This window comes from Dama dama, chromosome X (genome assembly GCF_033118175.1).
Source record: "Dama dama isolate Ldn47 chromosome X, ASM3311817v1, whole genome shotgun sequence".
Lineage (NCBI taxonomy): Eukaryota > Metazoa > Chordata > Mammalia > Artiodactyla > Cervidae > Dama > Dama dama.
The window spans coordinates 160,905,420-160,932,414 of NC_083714.1; the positions used below are offsets into that span (position 1 = coordinate 160,905,420).

The window sequence follows — 26,995 nt, forward strand, 5'->3', positions numbered from 1 at the left end:
GAGTCCACAAGTGTGTTCTATACATCTGTGTCTCTTGCTGCCTTGCATATAGGGTCGTCCTTACTTGCTCATATAATTTGGGTGAGCACTCTTGAGAGGCCCGATGTCCCTCAGGCTTTTTCTTTTTTTGGTGGTGCCTTCTGGTGTCACTAAAAGCCTCATAAAGTAATTATAGCCTTGCTGCTGGGTGCCCGTCCGGCACCCACCCTGAATGATCCATCACGCGCTGTGCCAAAGTCCACAGGACTGAAAATACTCCATTATCGTTAAGTTAAAAATAAGAACAAAAGACAGAATTGGCTCGCTTTCAAAGCCTGCTTGCTACTTGCCATGAGAGGAACAGGGTAGACAGACAATTCTATCCGAAAGCTGCGTGTGCTCTGAATACTGTTTCTATGCTGAAATGGCAGGTATTGCGACATTTCCACAAAGACTCAGTCCTTAAGACTGCAAGTGAAAGCCGCTGAGTCGTGCCTGACTCTCTGCGACCCCATGGACTGTATCCATGAGATTCTCCAGGCCAGAACACTGGACTGGGGAGCCGTTCCCTTCTCCAGGGGATCTTCACAACCCAGGGATTGAACCTGGGTCTCCCGCGTTGCAGGCGGATTCTTTACCAGCTGAGCCACAGGGGAAGCCCGTCCTTAAGGCTATGAGATCCTAAAGACGTGGAACAGAAGCAAGGGATGAGGAGAAAGGAGGAGAGCGGAGGACTGGAGCATGAAAAACTCTGGGCTAAAAATTCTGAGGTTGAGATGGACCCCAGCTCTCTCCATCACCTTTATGTCCACACGGAGATAAGGCCTTTCCATGAAGGTTCAAGACTGGCAATGGATCTCCTTTTCTCCCAATCAATCTCTACCTCACTTTTTTTTATTTTATTCTTTTACAAAAAATCTTTTCTTTTTATACTTCAGTAGAGTCAGTGAACAATGCTGTGATAGTTTGCAGGTGAACACCGCAGGACCTCAGCCACACAGCTGTGTGTCCACGTCCATCCCAGACTCCCTAACCATCCCTTCCCCCATCCTTCCCCCTAGGAACCATAAGGTTATTACAGAGTATTGAGCAGAGTTCCCTGTGCTGGCCAGCAGGTCCTTGCTGGTTCTCCATGGTAAATACAGCAGTGTGTACACGTCCATCCCAGACTCCCTGACTATCCCTTCCCCCTGGGAACCATAAGCTAAGGCTGTGGATCTGTTTCTGTTTTGTAAGGAAATTCATTAGTGTCATTTCTTTCTATAACACATTCCACATACAAGGCATGCCATACGATATTTCTCCTTTTTTGTCTGACTTACCTCACTCAGTATGAGAATCCCCACGTCCACCCGTGTTGCTGCAAATGGTGTTATTCTACCTCTGTTTCTGGAAGCTGTGTGTCAACATATGCCCACAAAACTCAGTGCTTAAGAACCATTTTCTTAAGATTAGTATCTCATGACTAAACTGGGCCTTGATCCTACAAAGGGGGACTTAGGGATAAAAAGAAGTCTCCAAGTCTCAGAAACTTCCTTTCTTACTTCCAAGCAATAGATTTAAGTTTTTTATTTTTTTTTTAAAGGAGAGAAGCAAGGTCTGTTTGGCAACCTTCTTTTTCCTTGCAATGCAGAGAGAGGTCTCATTTTTAATTTTTTTTTATATCCTGCATCTAACGTGCTCTTTCCTGGAAGCAGGTAATAAATCACACAGTGATGGAAACCACCGTTGAATACTGCTCCAGAAATATGGCTTGTCAAAAAAAGGCTCATTTCTGCCATGAAAAATGGAAAGTGATTCTACCGAGCTAAACTTTTAAACAGTGTCTGAGCTATCAAAATAGTTGGGATGGCTAGAATGGAAATGTTCCTACAACATCACGTTTTGTGGCAGAGTGGCCCATACACTCTCAAAGTCACACACAGCATCGCCATTCCATTCAGTTCAGTTCAGTTGCTCAGTTGTATCTGACTCTCTGTGACCCCATGGACTGCAGCACGCCAGGCCTCCCTGTCCATCACCAACTCCCGGAGTTTACTAGGGAAGCCTAGCTGTATGTACATCCCCCCTTTTTTGGATTTACTTCCCACTCAGGAAACCAAACAGCGTTGAGTAGAGTTCCCTGCATTATACAGTAGGCTCCCGTGAGTTATCTATTTTACACACAGCATCAGTAGTGGAGGGGCTTCCCAGGTGGCTCAGTGGTAAAATGTAGGAGACAACAGGTTGGTCCCTGAGTCGGGAAGATCCCCTGGAGGAGGAAATGGCAACCTGCTCCAGTCTTCTTGCCTGGAGACTCCCAGGGACAGAGGAGCCTGGCAGGCTACAGTCTGTGGGGCTGAGAAAGTTGGACACGACATGAACAACAAGAACAGTCAACAGTGTGTATGTCTCAATCCTAATCTCCCAATTCATTCCACCCTCCCGTCCTCCCTTGACAAACCACACATTAGTTCTCTACATCTTTCTCCCAATCCCTGCCCTGCCAACGGGTCCATCTATACCATGCACCTAGCTCTCGGGGCCTATGTCTTATATCAACAAAGAGAGACGGTCCTCCCTTTATTTTGAGAATCAGCTTATCGGAAGACCAGGGGGAAAGGATTTTTCTGCACGTGCCGGGGTGACGGCCACAGGTAAGCTATGGCACCAAAAGCAAACACACCCCTCAAGTGGGCCTGGGGGGCGGGGAGATTCACTGTGGATGGGAGTCCCATACAAGGCACACCTCGGGCTGAATTAGAGAAACCTCACGGCGGAGACTTAGCCACACAACAGTCTCTCTGTGTAACCCCGGGATCACTGCTCTTTGTAGCTAAGTAGAAAGCCTGCCTGGAATGGCTTTTCATTTCTCACCGAGCTAGGGTTGATCAGGAGAGGTATCTACCAGACATGAGATGCTTCTTCACAACGACAAGGCTGTCCTTGTCCTTCCAGAGGGTCTTGTGAACAAAATACCCTCTCGTGAGACAAAACATATGGAAAAATGCCAGGGCGCTTCATTAAGTGATTGTCCCGTAGCCTGGGTCCAACCCTCTGAATGTGCTTTTTCTCCTAAGAAAGGTCCCTTTAAACATTTCTCAAGTGGGCGCTCAGGAACGCTGATTCCCATCCATCAGTAGCGGGAAAGAGTTCAGGGTGTTTTCTAAAGAGGAAACATCCCGGTGTCTGCTTTATAGACGGAGATGGATAAATAGGGGGCTTCCCTGGGGGCCCAGACTGTAAAGAATCTGCCCGCAGTGCAGGGGACCTGGGTTCAGTCCCCGGGTCGGGAAAATCTCCTGGAGAAGGGCATGGCAGCCCACTCCAGTATTCCTGCCTGGAGACTCCCATGGACAGAGGAGCCGGACGGGCTACAGACCACAGGCATGCAAAGAGTCGGACACGACTGAAGAGACTGGATAAATAGAAGAATATTATCCAGTTGTCATTACTGAAAAGTTGTAATAAGGTTTTCCTGATAACAGTGACATCTAAGAGGGACCTCCACCCCGACGCAGCGTCATTGGGTTGAGTAAGACCATCAGCAGATGAGAGCCGCAGGAAGGACCTTCAATATTCAGAAAGGGCCCTACTGACGAAACTGGCTCACGCAGAGAAGACTTGGGTCTGATTAACAGGGGTGCGGGCTGGCTTCCTCCGTCAACGGGCACGTGTGAGGAAGCCAGGATGACTTCCATCACCCTCAGGTTGGGGTGGGGAGGAGGTGCTAGCAGGGAGATTTCCCTTTAAGAATCTCCCTCTTTGCCTCTGGACTTCTGCCTTCCCTGGCCTCTTCCCAGTGAGATGGAAAACCATTTAAAGATGCTGTGAGAGCCCGTGGTATGTCCCTGGTGGTCCAATGATTAAAAATCCACCTTGCAATGACCTTGCAAAATGGGTTTGAACCCCAGGGACACAGGTTCGATCCCTGGTTGGAAAACTAATATCACATATGCCTTCAAGCAACTAACCCACATGCCACAAGTAGAATCCGCAGGTCACAATTAGAGCGTCTACACACTGCATCGGAAGATCCCACAACACGCAGTGGAGATCCCGAGGGCCCCAACTATGACCCGATGAGGCTAAAAAAACACTATGAGAGAAAAGAGCAGGGATGATATGATATCATGAGCCAAAGAATTGATGCTTCTGAACTGTGGTGTTGGAGAAGACTCTTGAGAGTCCCTTGGACTGCAAGGAGATCCACCCAGTCCATCCTAAAGGAAATCAGTCCTGAATGTTCATTGGAGGGACTGATGCTGAAGCTGAAACTCCAGTCCTTTGGCCACCTGATGGGAAGAGGTGCCTTACTGGAAAAGACCCTGATGCTGGGAAAGATTGAAGGCGGGAGAAGGGGGCAACAGAGGATGAGACGGTTGGATGGCATCACTGACTCGATGGACATGAGTTTGAGCAAACTCTGGGAGTTGATGATGGACAGGGAAGCCTGGCGTGCTGCAGTCCACGGGGTCGCAAAGGGTCAGAGAGGACTCAGCGGCTGAACAACAGCAGCAATCGGAACAGTCTGTGTGCACTGTTCCCAATACTATTCACATTTATACGGAGGGCAAGAACCAGGGCTAAAGAGCAGACAGAAGAAGCGGGGAGACTTCTGACTGTCTATGAGAAAAAACATTTGGGACTTCCCTGGCGGCCCAGTGGTTAAGACTCCATGCTTCCACTGCAGGGGGCCATGGGTTCGATCCCTGGTCAGGGAACTAAAAATTCCTTACGCTGCAGAGAGTGGAGAAATAGATAAAATCTCTTTAAAAAAAAAAAAAAAAGAGAGAGTTTTGATGAGTTCCCACTGCTGAGTTTTCCATCCTTAGAGGAAAGGCAGAATAGTGTGACGGGAGGGTAAGATCGTCGAAGCCCCCCTTCAGCCTTCAAAGTGATGACCGCCTAACCCCCAGTGGAGATTAAATGTGGAAGCTGCAATAACTCTTTTTCCCTATGGTGGGCGAAGCACAAAGGACAAGTGTTCATGCCTCTCCACTCTGCACTTGCCGACACTCTGACGCTTTCCATTTTCACATCAACCCATTTGGCAGCATTCAAGGCTGAACCCGTTTGCAGGAGAAGAAACCAAGGCCCAGGAAGTTCGGGGCTTTGAAGCTGTGAAAACAGCCAAGATGCGAAGCCCGGCATGCAGTACGGCTCCAGGATCTCTGTTCTTCTCCGGAGCACCAGCTGCTCTCCAGGTGTGGTCCAGACACCCATGGGCATTCCCTGAGATCTATCAGGAGGTCTACCAGCTGAAACGATCTCCATGGCGATTCAAAACATTCTTTGATCTCTTGCATCACTGGTCTTTCACGAGTTCATGGAGGGTCTCTCCCCGGAGGCTCCATCATCACTCTGCCAGCTGACTCAATGTCTGCTTGGGCGCTCTTGCGTTTAAAGACTCTGATTTGAAGATTTGAGTACTAATATGGTGAACATAGATGGATACCACCCACAGAGGCAGAAGCACCTTTGGGTTCCTCGATCAGTGAAGTGTTTGTGAGGGTCTTGAGACCAGAACTCCATGAAAACAATTAATCAGCGTGCCTCACTTGGAACTCTGCAGATGGGTCATAACATGTAAGAAGGGCTACACTCTATAATTTCGCCTTTCTCATTTGTGTGTGTGTATGTGTGTGTGTGGTGCGTGGGCACACCTCTGGCAGAAGGTATACCCAATGTAGAAATTTGGAAAAAAGAAAAAAAAGGGAAGAGTGAACCAAGCTTGTACACAAAGGAGCTGAGCAAACCTCCGCCTGGACTCAGCTCTGGCCGAGCTGTTGTTTTTGTCCTTGGTTTCTCAGTCTCCGCTGGGTTTCCCTGGCAGCTGAATTTAAACCGGATTTGTGGCCTGTGCACCCCCATCGGCTGCCACCTGACTAATGAAAACAATTAATCAGCACGCCTCACTCAGAGCTCTTTGGATGGGTCATAACACTTAAGGAGAAACCGTCGGCGATGTCACCGGAAGCTGTATTTAAATGGAAGAGAAAGACGTTTCATTTAGAACCTGCGAGATGAAGACGTGCTGGGGAAACAGGCCTGATGGAGGAGCCAGATCCCTTTCTCGGTGCTCCTGCAGCAAAGAGCCGCTGGGTGGGGCTGGGAGGAGGCGTGTGTGATGAGAGGAGGGGGCTTACTCTGTCCAGCTTCCCTGCTGCAAGCCAATGAGACAGAGAGAGACAGAGGGAGAGAAAATCCATCGTATGCCAAAAGAGGGAAGCTCAGCTAAAGACTGCAATTCCATTCCTGGGCATATACCATACACTCCATGGAATTCTCCAGGCCAGAATACCGGAGTGGGTAGCCGTTCCCTTCTCCAGGGGAATCTTCCTAACTCAGGGATGGTACCCAGGTCTCCCGCATTGCAGGCGGATTCTTTACCAGCTGAGTCGCCAGGGAAGCCCATCGCAATGGTAAAAGACACATGTGCCCCGATGTTCACTGTAGCATTATTAACAACAGCTGGGACATGGAAGCAACCCAGCTGTCCATCAACAGGTGAATGGATAAAGAAGAAGCGGGACGTGCATGTGATGGAATATTACTCAGCCACGAAAAAGAAACAAAACTGGATCTTTCCTAGAGACGTGGATGGATCCAGGGACTAGAAGAAATTAAGTCAGCTGATACGAATACCAGATATGGATGCATATATGGAATCCAGAAAACTGGTAGAGAGGAACCCATTTGCAGGGAAGGGATACAGACACAGAGGATACACTTGTGGACACACAAGCGGGAGGAGATGATAGGATGAATTGAGAGGGCAGCGCTGACATATATACACAACCACATGTAAAACAGACGGCTGTGGGAAGCTGTTGTGTAGCACGGGGGGCTCAGATTGGGGCACTGTGATGACTTCAAGGGGAGGGATGGGAGGTGGGAGGGAAGCTCAAGAGGGAGGGGATATGTGTATCCTTATAGCCCATTCACACTGTGGGAAAGCAGAAACCAACACACCGTCATAGAGCAACTATTCTCCAATTTAAAAACTGCAGATCCTACATGACAGGGAAATCAAATTTAAATGAAGAACGCAAAACAAAACAAAGACACGGAGCATCCAGCCCCATCAGGACTCAGACTTTGTTTCCCCTGGGATAACAGGATGGACAGAGCCATGCTTAAGTTGCTGGACCCACCACAGTCACCAGGGAAGCCCAAGAAGACAGGAGTGGGTAGCCTATCCCTTCTGCAGGGGATCGTCCCAGCCCAGGAACCAAACCAGGGCCTCCTGCATTGCAGGCGGATTCGAGAAGACTGGAGTGGGTAGCCTATCCCCTTCTCCAGGGGATCTTCCCAGCCCAGGAATCGAACCAGGGTCTCCCGCATTGCAGGTGGATTCTTTACCAGCTGAGGCAGCAGGGAAGCCCCTTAACCCACCAGTTATCTTCCATAAGTGGCCGTAAGTGGCAGGCAGCCTGCCACGGAGCAGGTGATAAAGAGCTCCCTGGCCTGCAAAACCTAAGTGAGAGCATCGCAGGGAGCCGGGAGTCAGGGTACCTGTCTTGAGGCAGAGGAGACCCCGCGAGTTTGGCCACCGTGGGAAAGATGTCCATGTTGCTGGTGGGCTGGTCAATCTCCAGGCCAGCCGGGATCACGCCCGGCCACCGCACGATGCCGGGGACCCGGATGCCTCCTTCCCAGTTGTTGGCTTTTCCCCCTGGAACGCAGAAGGAGACGCGTCAAGGAGATCTGCCTTTCCAACACCCGCCCTGGGGCGGCCAGTCTGGAAGAACCGAGTGCTCCGACAACAGGGATGGGACGAGAATCTCCTAGTTATCTGCGGCTTCCCCGGGGGCTCGAGTGGGAAAGAACCCGCCTCCCAGAGCAGGAGACACGGGTTCCGTCACTGGTCGGTGAAGATCCCACTTGCCTCAGAGCAACTAAGCCCGTGAGCCACAAGTATTGAGCCCCTGCTTAAAGCCCGCGGGGCTGGAATGACTGAGCCCCTGAGCTGCAGCTACTGACGTCCGAGTGTCCTGGAGCCCGCGCTACGTAACAGGAGAAGCCACTGCAGTGAAGTCTGAGCAGCAAGGAGAGAACAGCCCACAGTCTCCAAGCTAGAGAAAAGCCCGGGTACCCACGAAGACCCAGACGGCCAAAAATAAAGAAAATTACTAAAAACTACACTGTGCCTGTTGTGATGAAAAACATATATGTTAAGTTATATATGATTATAAAATATGCAATATATATAATGCATCATTATATACTGGAAATACATAAAGTTATCTGTAATTATATATAAAGCATTTGTTTAATATGTTCATATATGTAAACTATAAAATATATAGCTATATATAACAGTTATACATAAAGTCATATTAATGTTAATATATAACATTATATATGTTTATATATAAATTATAAAGTATACAAAGTTATCTATAATTATAAAATAAATTATATTTAATATATATTCATATATAAATTATAAAATAGTTATCTATAATTATAATAGTTATATAATATATAAAGTCATATATAATAATATATAAAATTATATATAATTTATATATAAATTATAAAGTATATAAAGTTATCTATAATTATAATATATATGAATTATATATTTAATATATTCATATATAAAATTATAACATAGTTATACATTAATTTTATATAAGTTCAGTTCAGTCGCTCAGTCGTGTCCGACTCTTTGCGATCCCATGAATCGCAACACGCCAGGCTTCCCTGTCCATCACCAACTCCCAGAGCTCACTCAAACTCATGTCCATTGCGTTGGTGATGCCATCCAACCATCTCATCCTCTGTTGTCCCCTTCTCCTCCTGCCCTCAATCTTTCCCAACCTCAGGATCTTTTCCAATGAATCAGTTATTCACACCAGGTGGCCAAATGACTGGAGTTTCAGCTTCAGCATCAGTCCTTCCAATGAATATTTAGGACTGATTTCCTTTAGGATGGACTGGTTGGATCTCCTTGCAGTCCAAGGGACTCTCAAGAGTCTTCTCAACACCACAGTTCAAAAGCATTAATTCTTCGGCTAGTATGCATAATATATATATATATGTAATATAATATAATATGTATAATAATATATAATACATTATAACATATGTTTTGTGTATATACACATACACACACACACACACACATATATATATACACATACATACATATATATATATAGGGTTAGCCGAAAAGTTTGTTCAAGCTGCTCCATATGATGGAGAAAACTCAAACTTATCCAGTGAAGTTGCTCAGTCATGTCTGATTCATTGTGATCCCATGGACTGTAGCCTACCAGGCTCCTCCATCCATGGAATTTCCCGGGCAAGAGTACTGGAGTGGGTTGCCATTTCCTTCTCCAGGGGATCTTCCCGACCCAGGGATCGAACCCAGGTTTCCCGCAAACGTTTCAGCCAACCCAATACATATGGCATGGTCACTACATGCATGACACATGGCCAGCACTGCATGGTGGATATGAGTGATGACTCTGTAACCAGGGACGGTGAAATCTTGCAGCAACCAAGACTGACAAAAAAAGACTGAGAACAATGACTCTGAGGTCACGGGGTTCCAATTCCATTTCTAGTTTTTACCACTGGCGGAAGGCAGGATAATCTTACCCCTGTATGCTGCATGTATAGTCACTCAGCCGTGTCCGACTCTTTGCAACCCTACGGACTGTAGCCCGCCAGGCTCCTCTGCCCATGGAATTTTGCAGGCAAGAATACTGGAGGGGGTTGCCATTTCCTCCTCCCGAGGATCTCCCCCACCCAGGGAGCAAACACGTGTCTCCTGCGTCTCCTGCATTGGCAGACGGGTTCTTTAACATAGCGCCACTTGGGAAGCTCAACAGAACTCCCATATGTCTTCAAATGGAACCTGGGGATATGGCACCTCATATGACAAAAGGGGAGTCTATTCCAGGCTCTGTGACTGGGTCGAACACAATCTCATTTTGAGGGTCTTTCTAAGGGAAAGAGAGAGGCGGGGGTGTTGGTGTCAGAGCCGTAGTGAGAGAGGTTTCAGGATGCTACGTGACGAGCTGTGAGGATGCAGAGAGCTGCCCCAAGACAAGGGATGCAGCTGGTCTCTGGCCACTGGAAGAGGCAAGGAAGTAGGCGTTCCTGAGAGCATTCACGAAGGAACGTGGCTCTGCCAACGCCCTGATTTCAGCCCTCGTGGACCCATTCTGGACATCGGACCTGCAGAACCACAAGGTCATCCACTTGGGTTGCTCGGAACCACCAAAGCAGTGGTGACTTGTTAAGGCAGACCCAGGTAATGAAAATATTGGTTCTGTGCCCGTGGGCACTCGGATCTGCAGGGAGCCGACCTGAATGTACAGGCCCCTTACGGCTCTAAGAGAGATCAAAAGGTCTCTCTTTGTCCTGCCACCCCTTCTTGTTATAGACTGGCATTTGTCTCCTTCAGGGAAAAAACACACCGGTGACCTTTTTGCCTGTTTTTCTGGTGCTGATAAGCTCATCATGCTTGAAACCTGTTTTCCATCTATTGTTCTATTGATGAAGCCTGTTTTCTATCTAATGTTCTAATGATCTTAATCATGTTGGGCGCTAGGGTAATTAATGCTTTACTGATCTTGAGTGTGGGAATTTAAAACATCTGTAGCTCTGCACGTATGCAAACCCTTGATCTATTCTTAGTAACGCCTGTTAGCGTATATATAGGCGTGGTATTCTTCAATAAAGTTGGCGGAGTCAGATGCAAGCGGACTCCGTCCCTCTGAACCCCATCTTTCTCTTTCTGAGTCTTCTTTCTGAGTCTTCTTTTTCCTAGGTACTCTGGTAATTGCGTTCTTGACCAGTTCGTTTGCCGGCAGGCTCCGGCACGGAACAACCGGGCCGGGCTGCGTGTTGCAAACACAGAAGATGTGAGTATTCCACGGGACAAGCACCCCCAGCCTGGAAGGCAGGAGAGCACCAACAGCAGCATTTTCATCAGAGTTAGAGTCAGTCGCTCAGTCCACTCTCTGTGACCCCGTGGGCTGCAGCCCACCAGGCTCCTCTGTCCATGGGATTCTCCAGGCCAGAATACTGGAGTGGGCTGCCGTTTCCTTCTCCAGTGGGGGATCTTCCCAATCCAGGGATCAAACCTGGGTCGTCCTGCATTGCAGGCAGATTCTTTACCACTAGTGCTACCTGGGAAGCAATTCAAAAGTAACTAAGCAGAGCATGAAAGAGCTAACAGGGGGGGGGCTGCAGGGAGGAGCCGGGAGTGGGTCAGAATGTCCCCAGAAGACGCTCACCAAGGCCTCCCAATCACAGACCCCGGGGAAGGCAGACGGAAATACGGCAGCCTTGGGCTCAGAGAGGCCAGGGCTACTGGGTCCCTCTGGCAGAGAACACGGGGATGGATGGAAAAACAGACATACTACTTCACCCCACCCCACCCCGCAGAGTAGTGCCTGTTTAAAACATGCTGTGCATAACTTGGGGGCCAAGAACAAGCCCAGAAAATGCCTCTTGCCTGGGGGAACACAGGCTCTAAATCAACAACCTTTGTGTTGGCTAGAGAAGGAGAAAGAGGGTTAGCAGAGCAAGGCGGGGCGGGGTGGGGTGTTGTAAGGAAGATACAAGAAAAAAAAAAAGAGGTGATGGAGGCTGGATTCATTCTTTCCGAAAACGCCCGGACAGAGGAAAGAGCACGGTCTAAATTTAAAACCCTGCTCGAGTCACCGTCAAATGCGCACGTTTAATATCCTGCTGGTCCTCGGTCCTGATGGGGAATCACAAACGGATGGTGACTGAGTCAGTATGTCTGCAAAATTCCCCCACCATTCACTCTGAGACTCTTGTTAGGAACAGCTGTCTCCAAACCCGCCTTCCATTCCCGTCTTCGTCGAATGCTGCCACCCCGCAGGTCCAGTGCCTCTGAGTGGCAGGAGCGTATGCCTGTCACTCTTTTGCCTCATCTGGGCACAGAGTTGTACGAAGTATTCCATTTGTCATTTTGTTCCCTCCTCTTAGGCGTCCCCCTGCCTAGATAACACTGCTTCCCTGGGTTGAGGTGAACCAGAAGGAAGCAGAGGCTTCCCTTGTGGCTCAGCGCTGAAGAACGCACCCATCAATGCCTCTCAAGAGTGCCCGCCCGAATTAAATGACCGAGCTACAGCTCCAGCGTCTCAATTTCTCACAGCAGGAGGGGACAGGCATAGAGCATTGGGTATTTAAAAAAAAAAACTGTTACTGGAGGGTAGTTCATTTAGAATATCGTGTTAGTTTCTGATTCACAGCAAAGTGATTTGTCTATACACACATATATCTATTCTTTTTCAGATTCTCTTCCCACTTAGGTTATCGCAGAGGATTGAGTTGAGTCCTGTCCTATACGGGAGGTCCTTATTGGTATCTCTTTTATAAATAGTAGTGTGTATGTGGGTTTCCCAGGTGGTGCTAGTGGTAAGGAACACAGCTGCCAGTGAAGGAGACTTAAGAGATGTGGTTTTGATCCGTGGGTCAGGAAGATCCCCTGGAGGAGGGCGTGGCAACCCAGTCTAGTATTCTTGCCTGGAGAATGCCGTGGACAGAGGAGGCTGGCGGGCTACAGTCCATGGAGGTCACAAAGAGTGGGACACAATTTGGCAACTAAACAACAACAAGGAAACATATGACAAATGTAATTAACCCAAGCAGCATCTCACCCAAGATGCTCTAGCTTCCATTCTCCTCGATGCGTTCATCCAAGAGACTAACAGGCCACCAGATAGAGATGGGACAGGGCACAGAACTGCCCAGCTTCTATCAAAGTATCATCCACTGCCCAACAGGCCAAAAATAAAGAACAGTTGTCTGCTCACGTCACTGACGAAGAGGAAAGGTGAAGAACTGCGGAACACCCTTAAAATAACTGACCTGGTTTGAAAAGTTGAAGGTGATGATTGAAGCCAGACATCAAACAGCAAAATTATCTGAGCCAAGGGTTGGCACGTGTTCTCTCTCAAGAGCCGGGCCAGGGCCGGGGACAGTGGCGGGGGGCGGGGGGGGGGTGCTATTTCATGGAGTGTCATTGGTTTGCCCAAGTTCTCAGAAGCTAGCTTAGAAACAGCAGGGCCAGACTCCAGCAAATGAGGGTGGCTTTATTTCAGGAAATCCTGGTCTACCAAATCAGCCATCAGACTGGATCTGGCTCAATTACCATAGTTCGTTGAGCATCGTTCCTTTCTTTTTCTTTTTTTTTTAATAATTAGAATATAGTTAATTTACAATGTTGTATTAGTTTCAGGCATATGGCAAAGTGATTCAGTTATATATAATCCAGTATAAGCATTATACTTTGCAATCTCTACAAAGATCAGTCTTCCATCTACATGTTAGATCTCATTTCCCACGATCTTCTTGGAAACCTGACATCCTCATTGATTCCAACTATCCTCACTGTGCCTGTGTGCTAAGTCGCTTCAGTTGTGTCTGACTCCATGGGACCCCATGCACTGTAGCCCACCAGGCTCTTCTGCCCACGGGATTTTCCAGGCAAGAACACTGGAGTGGGTTGCCATTTCCTTCTCCAATGCATGAAAGTGAAAGTGAAGTCGTTCAGTCATGTCTGACTCTTAGAGACCCAATGGACTGCAGCCTACCAGGCTCCTCCGTCCATGGGATTTTTCCAGGCAAGAATACTGGAGTGGGGTGCCATTGCCTTCTCCTTCAGTCGCTAAGTTGTGTCCAACTCTCTGCAACCCCATGGGCTGCAGCACGCCAGGCCCCCCTGTCCTTTATTATCTCCTGGAGTTTGCTCAAACTCATGTTCATTGAGTCAGTGAGGGCATCCAACCATCTTATCCTGTCATGTCCTTTCTCCTCTTGCCTTCAATCTTTCCCAGCATCAGGGTATTTCCCAATGAGTCAGCTCTTTGCATCAGGTGGCCAAAGTCTTGGAGCTTCAGCTTCAGCATCGGTCCTTCCAGTGAGTACTCAGGATTGATTTCCTTTAGGACTGACTGGTTTGATCTCCTTGCAGTCCAAGTGGGCCTCAGGAAAGTATTGCTATGAACAAAGCTAGTGGAGCTGATGGAATTCCGGCTGAAGTGGACTATTTGTCAGCATCCATTTCTGCAGACCACGTTCTTCCCTGGACCACTTTCTCTCCTGGTTATCTCTCATTTTTTCCCTGTCACTCTCTCTGTTGTCTCCTTTGTTGGATCATCTACCATCTCACCTTCTATATTCAACACATCTTCTTAATGATCTCATATACCTCTCCATACAACAACCTAATACGGGTCTCTGCCCAGGTGTCCCAAGTCCTCAAGGGAACCTCTACCTATCCAATCACACCAGCCAAAAACCATAATGATGGTTTGATGGTTGATGATGGTTGATGTTTTCTTCTCCCTCAAACCCCATATCCAATCCATTGCCACTATCAGTGGATTTTCCAACACAATCACTTCCGTTCCCTTCTTCAATGAGTTAATCCATAGATCCTTTGGTTTCCCTGGAATCTCAGTTGGTAAAGAATCCACCTGCAATGCAGGAGACCTGGTTTTGATCTCTGGGTCAGGAAGATTTCCCTGGAGAAGGAAAGGCTACCCACTCCGGTATTCTGGCCTGGAGAATTCCATGGACTGTATAGTCCACGGGGTCACAAAGAGTGGGACATGACTGAGCGACTTTCACTTTCACTGAAACCCAAGCTCAAGTGTTTTTTCATTTACGTATTCACTCAAAAATCATTCCTTTTTAAACATTTATTTGTATTTATTTATTTATTTGACCACACCAGATCTTAGTTTCAGCATGCAACCTCTTTGGTTTCGACATGTGGGGTCTAGTTACCTGACCAGGGATCGAACCCGAACCCCCTGCATTGGGAGCTCAGAGTCTTAGCCACTGGACCAGCAGGGAAGTCCCTCGAAAACCATTTCCTGCATGTCAGGCACTGCTCTGGGTTCTGGGGATCCAGGCGATGTGGGTAGAATGCATCTGCCAACAGTGGTCTTGCACTCTGGCAGTTACATAACTGTCAACGCTGCCCTCACCGAGGGCACTCAGGAGACAGTCTGCACGCACAGCCTTTGAAATCACTGTGACGCCCTCCACAACGCTCCTACGAGGACGATCCTATCACTCCAGATCTAAAGGCAGGGAACCGAGGCTCTGCCCAGGAGTCCTCACTCCTCAAGGAACTGAGCCTCTATCCACCCAGTCACACCAGCCAAAAGCATGAGACGTTTTGTATTACTCCTCAGTTCATCCTTATCCTCACTCCTTCAGCGTTTCCTTATACCAGATTTGGGTGATATTCTTGAGCTCCCATTTTAACTACTACCCAAATGGAAATAACTGCATACATACATACATACATATATACATATATACATGTGTGTGTATACCCACACACAATTTGTTTCTTTCCATCCATTCATCCAACTATATCTATCCATCCATCTATATTTATCTATCCATTCATTGATCTATATCTGCCTAGCCATCCACCTCTATTATCTATCTATATCTATCCATCCATCTATATATCCATTCATCGATCTATATATACCTATCCATCCATATCTATTATCTATCAATCTATATCAACCCATCTATCTATATCTACCATCCATCTATTGATCTATATCTATCTATTATCTATATCTATCCATCCATCTATATATCTCTCTCCATTCATTGATCTATACCTACCTATCCATCTGTATCTATCTATAATCTATCTACATCAACCCATCTATCTATATCTATCTATCCATCCATCCACCTATATCTATTCATCCATCTATATCTATCTATCCATTCATTGATCTATATCTACCTATCTGTCCATATCTATTTATCTATCTATATCTACCCATCCATCTATATCTATCTATCCATTCATCTGTATCTACCTATCCAACCGTATCTATTTACCTATTATCTATCTATATCTATCCATTCATCCATCTATGTCTATCCATCCATCTATATCTGTCCATTCATCAATCTATACCTACCTATCCATCCATATCTATTATCTATCTAAATCAACCCATCCATCTGTATGTATCCATTCATACACACATCTGTATCTATCCATTCTTCTATATCTGTCTATCCATTCATTGATCTATACCTACCTATCCATCCATATCTATCTATTATCTATCTGTATCAACCCATCTATCTATATCTATCCATCCATCCATTTATATCTATCCATCCATCTATATGTATCTATTCATGCATTGATCTATATGTACTTATCAGTCCATACCTATTTATCTATTACCTATCTATATCTACTCATTCATCTAGTCCATCCATCCATCTATATGTATCCATGTATCTATAAATGTCTATCCATTCATTGATCTATATCTACCTATCCATATCTATCTATCTATTATCTTTCCATCTATATCTACCCATCCATCTATATCTACCCATCCATCTATATCTACCCATTCATCGATCTATACCTACCTATCCATCCATATCTATCTATTATCTATCTGTATCAACCCATCTATCTATATCTATCTGTCCATCCAGCCACCTATATCTATCCACCCATCTATATCTATCTCTCCATTCATTGATCTATACTTACCTATCCACCCATATCTATTTATCTATTATCCATCTATCTATATCTACCCATCTATATCTATCTATCCATCCATCCATCTATATCTACCCATCCATCTCTATCTATCCATTCACTGATCTATATCTACCTATCCATCCATATCCATTTATCTACTATCTATATCGACCCATCCATCTATGTCTATCCATCCAGCTATATCTATCCATTCATCAATCTATACCTACCTATCCATCCATATCTATCTATCTATTATCTATCTACCTCTATCCATCCATCCATCAATCTATCTATATCTATCCATCCGTCTATATGTGTCTATCCATGCATTGATCTATATCTACCTATCAGTCCATATCTATGTATCTATTATCTCTCTATCTATATCTACCCATTCATCTAATCCATCCATCCATCTATATATACCCATCTATCTATTAAATGTCTATCCACTCATCAAACTATATCTACCTATTCATATCTATCTATTACCTTTCTATCTATATCTACCCATCCACCTATATCGATCCATCCATCCATCTATATCTATGCATCCATCCATCTATATCCATCTATGCACCCATATGTATCTATTTATCTATCTACCCACCCATCCATCCCCATCTATTCATTCTATTGGACGCATTAACGGGGATGCAGGACACCTCTCCTCGGCTATATCACACAATAGCCCTTGTTCACAATTTCATCTCCAGCAACACTGAGCTGCCTTTTCGCTCCCCAGAAGCATCTCGTTTCTGCCTGGAATGAACTTTCCACCTCTCCTCCCTGCCAGCCCACACTCCCACACATCAGCCTGCAAAAGGCCAACGTCTCCTGGGAGGTTCTCTCAATTCCCAGGTTAGGTGAACAACCTCCGCTGGTCCCTTCTCAGTGCTTCCTGTCTAGTTTCTCATCTGACACCATGTCGTTAGAGCTCCATCTCAACAGAAGAATGTGAGTTACTAGCGGTCAGAGAACCTGCATTCATTGCCATGATGCCTTAGAAGCTGCCCCGTGCCTAGCGTGCTGTGTGGACTCAATAAATGCACTCTTGTCAGCGGAATTTAACTGAAGGAGTGAACTGCTAAGCGGGGATAACATATGAGCTTCTTTCAAGGAGGAAAATCCCAGGGAACTCCTAGCACTCAAGTCCTGCCAGTAGCGAGACCAGCCAGCACTGCCCACTCTCAGGAAGCTGATGAAACTATTTGCCAAAATCTGAATGGGGCTTCCCCGGTGGCTCAGACAGTAAAGACTCTGCCTACAACGCAGAAAACCCAGGTTCAATCCCTGGGTGGGGAAGATCCCCAGGAGGAGGAAATAGCAACCCACTCCAGTATTCTTGCCTGGAGAATCCCCACGGACAGAGGAGCCTGGGGGGCTACAGTCCACGGACTGAATGATGAACCTGAATGTAACCACCTCCCAATAAACTACCAGAGCTTCTTGCTCTTATTTTTTTTTTCCCCCAATGAAAGTATCCATTGCTCTGAAAGCTATGTGACTGTATGAGGCAAAGAGATGCCAAACTCGGTGACTTCTACCTAAGAAGCTACTCAGAAGCAGTCTGGACCAAGAAATCAGAGGCAAGGAGTCCATCAGCTCCTTGCGGAATGTGCCCTTCAACATTCAGCAACGGCAGGACCTTCCATCCAGGACTCAGGAAGTTTGGAAAGCCTCCTCTCTGGCACACACAGGAAAACGTGATTCTCAGCCCCCACCCCTGCCAACCCATGTTTCTGCAGACGCTATCGAGTTAATTCATCCACCCCACTGGCATTTATTACCTGCCTTTAGGCAGGGTAGAAGGGAGGTGGGGGTTGACGGGGGAGCCTCCTGCTGGGTGACCTTGACTTTGGAGAGGAACAAAACCAAAGTGAGAGCCAGGAATATGATGCTCTCAATCCAAGACTTCGGGGAATTTTCAACTAGGAGGAAGGGACTGGAAACTCTAAACTCTAAGACAATCTTAGGTTATTCTGGTCCCAGCTAAGGGAGAATACTTTAGAGGAAAGGTGAAAATGAGTTTACAAATATTATGTGTTGGGCAGGGTGGGAAGTAAAGCGAACCCTTCTGCACTGTTGGTGGGAATATAAAAGCTGGTGTAGCCACTGTGGAAAACAGCATTCAGTTCAGTTGCTCAGTTGTGTCTGACTCTTTGCGACCCCATGGACTGTAGCACGCCAGGCTCCCCTGTCCATCACCAGCTCCCGGAGCTTGCTCAAACTCATGTCCATCAAGTGGGTGATGCCATCCATCCTATCTCACCCTCTGTCGACCCCTTCTCCTCTCACCTTGGAGGTTCCTTAAAAAACTAAAAATAGAGCCATCCTAGGATCCAGCAAGTCAACTCCTGGGCATACATCCAGAGAAAACTAAAGATATATGTACCCCTATGTTCATAGCAGCACTCTTCACAATAGCTAAGACATGTAAACAACCTAAATATGCATCGACAGGTCAGTGGATAAACTAAATGTGGTACATGTATACAATGGAATATTACTCAGCCATAAAAAAGAATGAGATGACGCCATTTGCACCAACTTGGATCGACCTAGAGATGACCATATTAACTGAAGTAAGCCAGACAGAGACAAACAAAATATGATATTACTTACATGTGGAATTAAAAATATGGCACAAATGAACTCATCTATGAAACAGAAATGGACTCACAGACATATTAAAAAAAAACAAAAAATGAAACTTATGTTTACCAAAGAGAGAAGGTGGGGAGGAATAAATTAGGAGTTTGGGGTTAACAGGCACACACTCCTATATATAAAATAGATAATCAACAAGGACCTACTATATAGGCCAGGGAACTCTACTCAATATTCTACAATAATCCGTAAGGGGAAACAATCTGAAACAAAATGGATATACACATGTGTATAACTGAATCACGTTGCTGTACATTTGAAACTAACAGAAGATTGCAAACCGACTATGTGTGTGCTCAGTCGCTTTGGCGTGGCTGACGCTTTGTGACCCTGTGGACGGTAGCCTGCCAGGCTCCTGTGTCCATGGGATTTCCCAGGCAAGAGTACTGGAGTGGGTTGCCATGCCCTCCTCCACTAATCCAATGATATTTCAGTTTTAAAAGAGAATGACAGGAAAGGCTAGTAGTGACACTATCCCCTCAAACCCATAATATTAATTTTTTAAAATGCAGACTACAGCAGGATCTAGTGTTCCTCTGATCTTAAAAGGGATTGGCTGTTGAACTCTGGTAAAGTGATTCGATCACAGACATCCTATCAAGGTAGACCAGTGAGACAGACCTGACTGGGGAATACCAGGGGATCACTGAGCTTAAACAGTACAGATCTTTCTGGGCAGTTCTGATTAAGACGTGAAATCAGTATTGTTCAGAAAAGGATGCTCTTTGGATCAATGAGTTTAAATGGCGTGATTCCCCTGTGTTTGCACAGATCACAGGAATGCATGTGACTTCACAGCTTTAGGAAACAAGCTGTCTTGACCTTGAGAAGTCATCAAAGACAAGTTCTTGACCTTTTGTTTTGCCATTTCCCATAGATAAAAGAAAGTAAAATCTTTTACTTCTTTATTTTCTTTTTTTGAGAGCATGATATAGTAACCATGTTTCAGGTGAACTTGATTTCAACTAAACTTGACAAAGGGATAATGCTTTGCAATAGAGGAGCGACTACCGTATTAATACCGTGTCACACATCGACGGTATTTCTAGGAGTCAAGAAAAGCATTTCTAACACGTTCAATACGTTTAACGCTGGAGAGGATGTGGACGAAACAGAACCCTCTTGCACTGTCGGTGGAACTGTGAACTGATGACAGCCACTACAGAGAAGAGTATGGAGACTCCTTAAAAAACTAGGAATTGAACCACCATACAACCCAACAGGGCCCCTACTGGACATATGCCCTGAAAAAACCATAATTGAAAGAGACGCATGTACCCCTAATGTCCTGAGAGTCCCTTGGACGGCAAGGAGATCAAACCAGTCCATCCCAAAGGAAATCAAGCCTGAATATTCATCAGAAGAACTGATGCCGAAGCGTCAAGACTTTGGCCACCTGAGGCAAAGAGCTGACTCATTGGAAAAGAAGACCCTGATGCTGGGAAGAACTGACGGCAGGAGGAGAAGAGGGCGACAGAGGATGAGACGGTTGGACGGCATCACCAGCTCAGTGGACATGAGTTTGAGCAAACCCTGGGAGACAGTGAAGGACAGGGAAGCCCGGCGTGCTGTGGCCCACGGGGTCGCAAAGAGTCGGACACGACTCAGCAGCTGAACAACAACAGAGTTCGCGGCAGCCCGTTTGACAATAGCTAGGATGTGGGAGCGGCCCAGATGTCCACCGACAGATGAGTGGACACAGAAACCGTGGTACTGTGGAATGTGTACTCAACTATAAAAAAAGAACGCATCTGAGTCGGTCCTAACGAGGTGGGTGAAGCTAGAGCCTATGGGGCGCAGTGAAGTAAGTCAGAAAGGAAAAGATAAATATATTAACGCACGTATATGGGATCTAGAAAGATGGTACTGATGAACCTATCTGCAGAGCAGTAACAGAGAACAGGCTTGTGGACACTGTGGGGGAAGGAGAGGGTGGGATGATTTGTGAGAACAGCATAGAAACACATACACTACGGTGTTTAAAATAGATAGGAACTTGCTCTGTGACTCGGGGACTTCAAGCCAGTGCTCTGCGTCCACCTCGACGGGTGGGATGGGGTGGGAGGGAGGTTCCAGGGGGAGGGGACATCTGTACGCCTGCGGCTGGCTCGTGTTGATGCGTGGCAGACACCGACACAGCGTCGTAAAGCAATAATCGTCCAGGTGAACAAGAAGACAGGGAGCGGCAGTGAGCACGCCTTGCAGACTATATGAAAACCGCAAGCCCGCAGGCATCTCTCAGACCTTGGACCCTCTCTTTCTGACCCAGCCTCACCATCCACTTGTGTTTCTGAACACTCAGCTAGCATCACGAAATCCCAGTACACCCTCCTCCTTCTCTGCTCCATCCGGCTTTCTCAGAGTCATCAGCTGGGGGTCCTCTGTCCCCAAACGGGGGCTCCGTCCCACCATGTGTGTGAGTTTCTTAAATAATGTATCACCTGCTCTCCAGTTCTATTACTGTGATTTATGTACACAGCTCAGCAACAGCCGCTAAGCTGCTTTGGAACCTAAAGGACCCTCTTTGGGGGAATGAATGGATGGTGGGGGTTGGGGGGGGCTAGAACATGAAATTCAGTCTGTGACTGCATCTCAAGAGAGGCTACCATCTATTGAAATAACAAAAACAACTTTCTGCACACAGCCCATAACCTCGTGGAAACAAGAAAAAAGCAACTCATCATCTAACATAGGAATATAAGCTTCCAACTTCTCCTCACTTGAAAATAAGAGTAAATACAGGAGGGCTGGCTGGATCATTTTACTAAAGAGTTCCCGGAGGGCTTTGCTGGTGGTTCAGCGGGGGCTAAGAAAGCATGCTCCCAAAGCAGGGGGCCCAGGTTTGATTCCTGGTCAGAGATGTAGATCCCACATGCCACAACTAAGAAAGAGATCACATGAAAAAGTTAAAGTGTTGGGCGCTCAGTCGTGTCCAACTCTTTGCGACCCCATGGACTGTAGCCCACCAGGCTCCTCTGTCCGTGGGATTTCTCCAGGCAAGAATACTGGAGTGGGTTGCCATTTTCACCTCCAGGGGATCTTCCCCACCCAAGAATTGAATCCACATCTCCCGAGTCTCCGGTTTGGCAGATGGACTCTTTACCACTGAGCTACCTGGGGAAGCCCAAATACATAAATAAATATGCATATTAAAAAAAAGAACAGAACTAAGGTCCTCCAAGGTCCAGAAGAAGGTGAGTGAGGGCTGAGCCAGGGTGCCCAGAGATGATACCACGGGCACTGCCCACCCGAACACATTTCTTACCTTTGTAGATTCCGTTACTGCCTCTGTGAACTTCATCTTTGATGGTCACCTCTTCTATATGAGCTCCTTGGTCCGATGAGAAGTAGACCAGGGTGTTATCAGCCAATTTCAACTCATCGAGGACATCCAAGATCTGCCCTGGAGGGGAGGGAAACACTCCAGGTTAAAACAGCGCGAGCTTTTACAAAAGAAACAGAGGCCATTTGCCCTTGTGCACTCGTCTGGGAACTGGTGATGCTGAGGAGGAGAGAGTCTCAAACGCGGAGCGCTCCCGCCCATGCGGATTCTAACACGGGATGCGCCGTAACCAGAAGGACCAACCGTGGCTGGGCACTCGCCAGAGACAAGGAGAAAGGTGAATCACGGAATTAAGTATCATCTGTAAGCATCGTTTGAACCTCTAGGCATCATGGGGCGATCCTCCAGGGAGACTCGATAAAGGATTCTAGAAGAACCAGGCTCAAGGATCATAAGCCCTTTGGAGGAAGATGCTAGCAGACAGAGGAAAGACTATTGCAATCATCGGCTGGCCTTGGTCTTGAGGTCATGAAAAAGTCTTCTAGATGCCATCAGTATGTGCTAAAATACAATCTTTGTTTTTCTCCTTTGAAATTACTTTACTCTGTATAAGAGACTTGAGGTTCATCCACATTACTACAAATGACCCAATCTTGTTCCTTTTTCATGGCTGAGTAGTATTCCACTGTGTATATATGCAGCATGACTTCTTAATCCATTTGCCCGGAGGAGTCGGATGAGGGGGTGGGGAGGAGGTTCAAGAGGAAGGGGATGTATGTATACAGACAGCTGACACGTTGTACAGTATAAACTAACTCATCATTGTAAAGCAATCATTCTCCAATTAAAGAAAGAGAAGTCTACTAGCTTTCCTCATTGACTGGAAAAAAAAACTAAACCATCAATGGTCCTCTTACATGAGGAAACATCTCTATAGATACTTTTAGATGAAGGACCTTTCTAAGAGTTACCATAGATACCCAGGTCTAAAACTGCCCATCATGAGAAATCCATTTTCCTCACACTTTCCTTCTTCTTGTCCTCATCTTGTTTCCCCAAACTTCATGTTCTAGACTAACCCTAACATATTGTTGTTGCTATTTAGTCGCTAAGCGGTATCCAATTCTTTGCGACCCCATGGACTGTAGCCCACCAGGCTCCTCCGTCCATGGGATTCTCCAGGCAAGAGTACTGGAGTGGGTTGCCCTTCCCTTCTCCAGGGGATCTGCCCCACCTGGGGATCAAACCCGAGTCTCCTGCATTACAGGCAGATCCTCTCCTGTCTGAGCCAGCAGGGAAGCCTAGGAGGTTGCGGACACAGAAGAAAGAGTGAAGTCTGATTCCAAAACCCAGACTCGCAAAGCCAGCACAGCTTAGCAGATGAACAGACCCGTGGATGGCATGGTATGACAGCTTCTCTGGTCATCACATTCATCCAGGAAGATGGGAAGTGAGTACAGAGCAGGGATGAAACTACACCAGACATGACTTCATTAACTGGTAGAGGTGGACCCAGGACACGTGGCACTGGACTGCATTTTTCTCTCTTTATACCTCAAATTTTTCATAAGAAAAAAAAAACACAAAACAGAAGCGAGCTGAAGATGGAAGAATGGGCTGAAATATAGCCTCTCTGATTAGGAAGCTCTTGTCTGGGCTTCCCTCATAAGTCACTTGGTAAAGAATCCGCCTGCAATGTGGGAGACCTGGGTTCGATCCCTGGGTTGGGATGAGCCCCTGGAGAAGGGAAAGGCTACCCACTCTGGTATTCTGGCCTGGAGAATCCCATGGACTGTATAGCTCATGGGGTCGCAGAGAGTCGGACACAACTGAGTGACTTTCACTCAACTCACTCATCTGCTCTCAAATCAGAAGAAAACGAGGGTCAGACTAGAGGTGTCTAACTTATAATTTCCACCAAGATCCCTTATAGTCCCATGAGGCTAGCTTCATTTGGTCAATGCATCCAGGTAGTTATACTGTGAGGTATTAAAGGGTCTGAGTTGGTTTTCTGAGGTCTGCTAAGAGCTTTAAATCCTTCTCAGGTGGCTAAGCCATAAAGAATCTGCCTGCCGATGGAGGAGACACGGGTTTGATCCTTACGTCAGGAAGATCCCCTGGAGAAGGAAATGGCAACCCACTCCAGTGTTCTGGCCTGGGAGAATCCCACGGACAGAGGAGTCTGGCGGACTGCAGTCCACGGGGTCGCAAAGAGTCGGACACAACTTAGGAACTAAACAGCAAGCACAAAGAGTATTTAGACCTCATCTCTGCCTCTTCCATTTGCACCCAACAAGCTTACAAGAAAGCCTACGGGTTCCTTCCCTCAGTGCCCACGGTGGGGTTCAAACTGTACCAGCTCCTACCTACATGCAGGAACCCACATCCAGGAGCCAGCTTCTATCCCCCACGACGACTTATTCATCTCCTTTCCCCCATCTTCCGCAAGCCATCTTCACACCGGCCTAGCAGCTACCCTGCTCTGCCCAGAAAGTCTCATCACGTGGGAGTTACAACCCTGTCCATATCGTCTTGGTGTGGCTCAAGGATCACTCATCTCGAAAGGGGACCCACATTTTGGGGTGGGGTCCAGTTCGTCGGTGTAGGATAATCACAACAGGAACTCTACAAGGACACGGGGCATCCTTGGCAGCAGAAGTAACAACTGAGGAGGCTTCCCTGGTGGTCCAGGGGCTAAGTGACTCAGTGGTGAAGAATCTGCCTACAAGGCAGGAGACGCGGGTTTGATCCCTGGGTCGGGAAGGTCTCCTGGAGGAAGGAAATGGCAACCCACTGCAGGATTCTTGCTTGGAGAATCCCCATGGACAGAGAAGCCTGGCGGGCAGCAGTCCGGGGGTCGCAAAAGAGTCGGACACACCTGAGCGACTAAATCACCACCACCCAGTGGCCGACACTCCACGCTCCCGATGCAGGGGGCCCGGGTTCCATCCCCCGATGAGGGAACGGGAGCCCACCGGCCGCAACTGAGAGTTCAGAGGTCACAACGGGAGACCCCCACAGGCCACAGTGAACACCAGCCAACCCTGTGACCACGCGTGCGGCAACTAAGATCCTACTCAGCCAAGTAAATAAATATTAAAAAAAAAAAAGACAATATCCAAATATGGGTAATCGGCCAAATAAATAAATGTTAAAAAAAGACAATAACTGATTATGGGTAATCGGCCAAATAAATATTAAAAAAAAATAACTGAATATGGGTAATTGGCCAAATAAATAAATTTTTTTTAATATTTTTAAAAAAAGACAATAACCGAATATGGGTAATGGGTCAAATAAATAAATATTTTTTAAAAAAGACAATAACCAAATATAAGTAATCGGCCAAATAAATAAATACTAAAAAAAGACAACAACTGGATATGGGTAAGCCTATCCAGCAGACAGATCACGCCCCGCCGTGGAGTCAGGCCCTCCACCCTGGGGCTGCACCCTCACTGATTTTGTCCAAAAAAGGAGGTAAAAAGCTACAGAGTCCACCCTCCGCGGAGGTGGCAGGCATGATTTCCAAAGCAAAAGCCACATCCAACTCATCCGTCACCAGACATATTTTTGCTATCTGATTGCAACGCCACGGGCTAGAGGCCGTTCAATCTCTCTCAGTGCTTCATTCCGTATGATAAACATTCCTGGAAGCCACGCCTCGGAGACGAATGTCGTCCTCAGGATCAAGGGATAAGACGTGCAGGACTGTCTCAGCGAGTTGTCTCCCGTGATCAGTCACTGCCAGGCAGACATTTATTGGGCTGTGCTTTGGTTCAGCTCCGCAAACCACCTGTGCCCCCCGGGATTGGGGTAATTGGACTCTGACACTAACTTAAGGCTCATCACTTTGCGAATGCTAATTAGTTTAATGAGCTCACACAGGAAGGAGCAACAAGGCAGAGATATAACCCCCACGTACACTCTGACGGAGACGGAAATGGCAACCCACTGCGGTGCTCTTGCCTGGAGAATCCCAGGGATGGGGGAGCCTGGTGGGCTGCCGTCTATGGGGTCGCAGAGTCGGACACGACTGATGTGACTTAGCAGCAGCGGCAGCGTACACTCTGGAGGAAGAGGGCCCCTTTGGGGGCCTTTCCTGGTGGCTCGTTGGGAAAGAATATGCTGGTCAATGCCTTGGATCCCTGGCCTGCGTCTGATCCCTGATCCAAGAAGATCCCGCATGCCGAGGGGCAACAAAGACCGTGTACCACACTACTGAGCCTGCACCCTAAAGCCCTGGAGCTGCAACTCTTGCAGCCCATGCAACCTACAGACCGTGCTCCAAAACTAGAGAAACCACCGCAATGAGAAGCCCACACCCCACAACTCGAGAGCAGCCCCCTCTCCCTGCAACTAGAGAAAAGCCCGTGCAGCGACGGAGGAAAGAACTGCAGAGAGAATGTTTAAAAAAAAATTTACAAAAAAAAAAAAAAAAAAGCAAACAACAAAAGACAAATGCCCCTTTGGGTGCATATAAAAATTTGTAAGTATTAATAAAACGACACAGATCAGAGTTTCACTTCCTT

The 26,995-nt window shown here is 46.9% G+C and overlaps 1 protein-coding gene across 1 annotated transcript in view; it reads right to left on the reverse strand.

Annotated features, from left to right (window-relative positions):
- The window catches only part of STS (steroid sulfatase), a 153,551-nt gene that overhangs the window by 15,839 nt on the left and 110,717 nt on the right, over positions 1-26,995 (reverse strand). Inside the window, exons 7-8 of the mRNA XM_061138059.1 lie at positions 22,446-22,583; positions 7,477-7,636 (exon numbers count right to left, since the gene is read on the reverse strand). Coding sequence (XP_060994042.1) covers positions 7,477-7,636; positions 22,446-22,583 — 298 coding nt within the window. The remainder of the gene's footprint in view (positions 1-7,476; positions 7,637-22,445; positions 22,584-26,995) is intronic.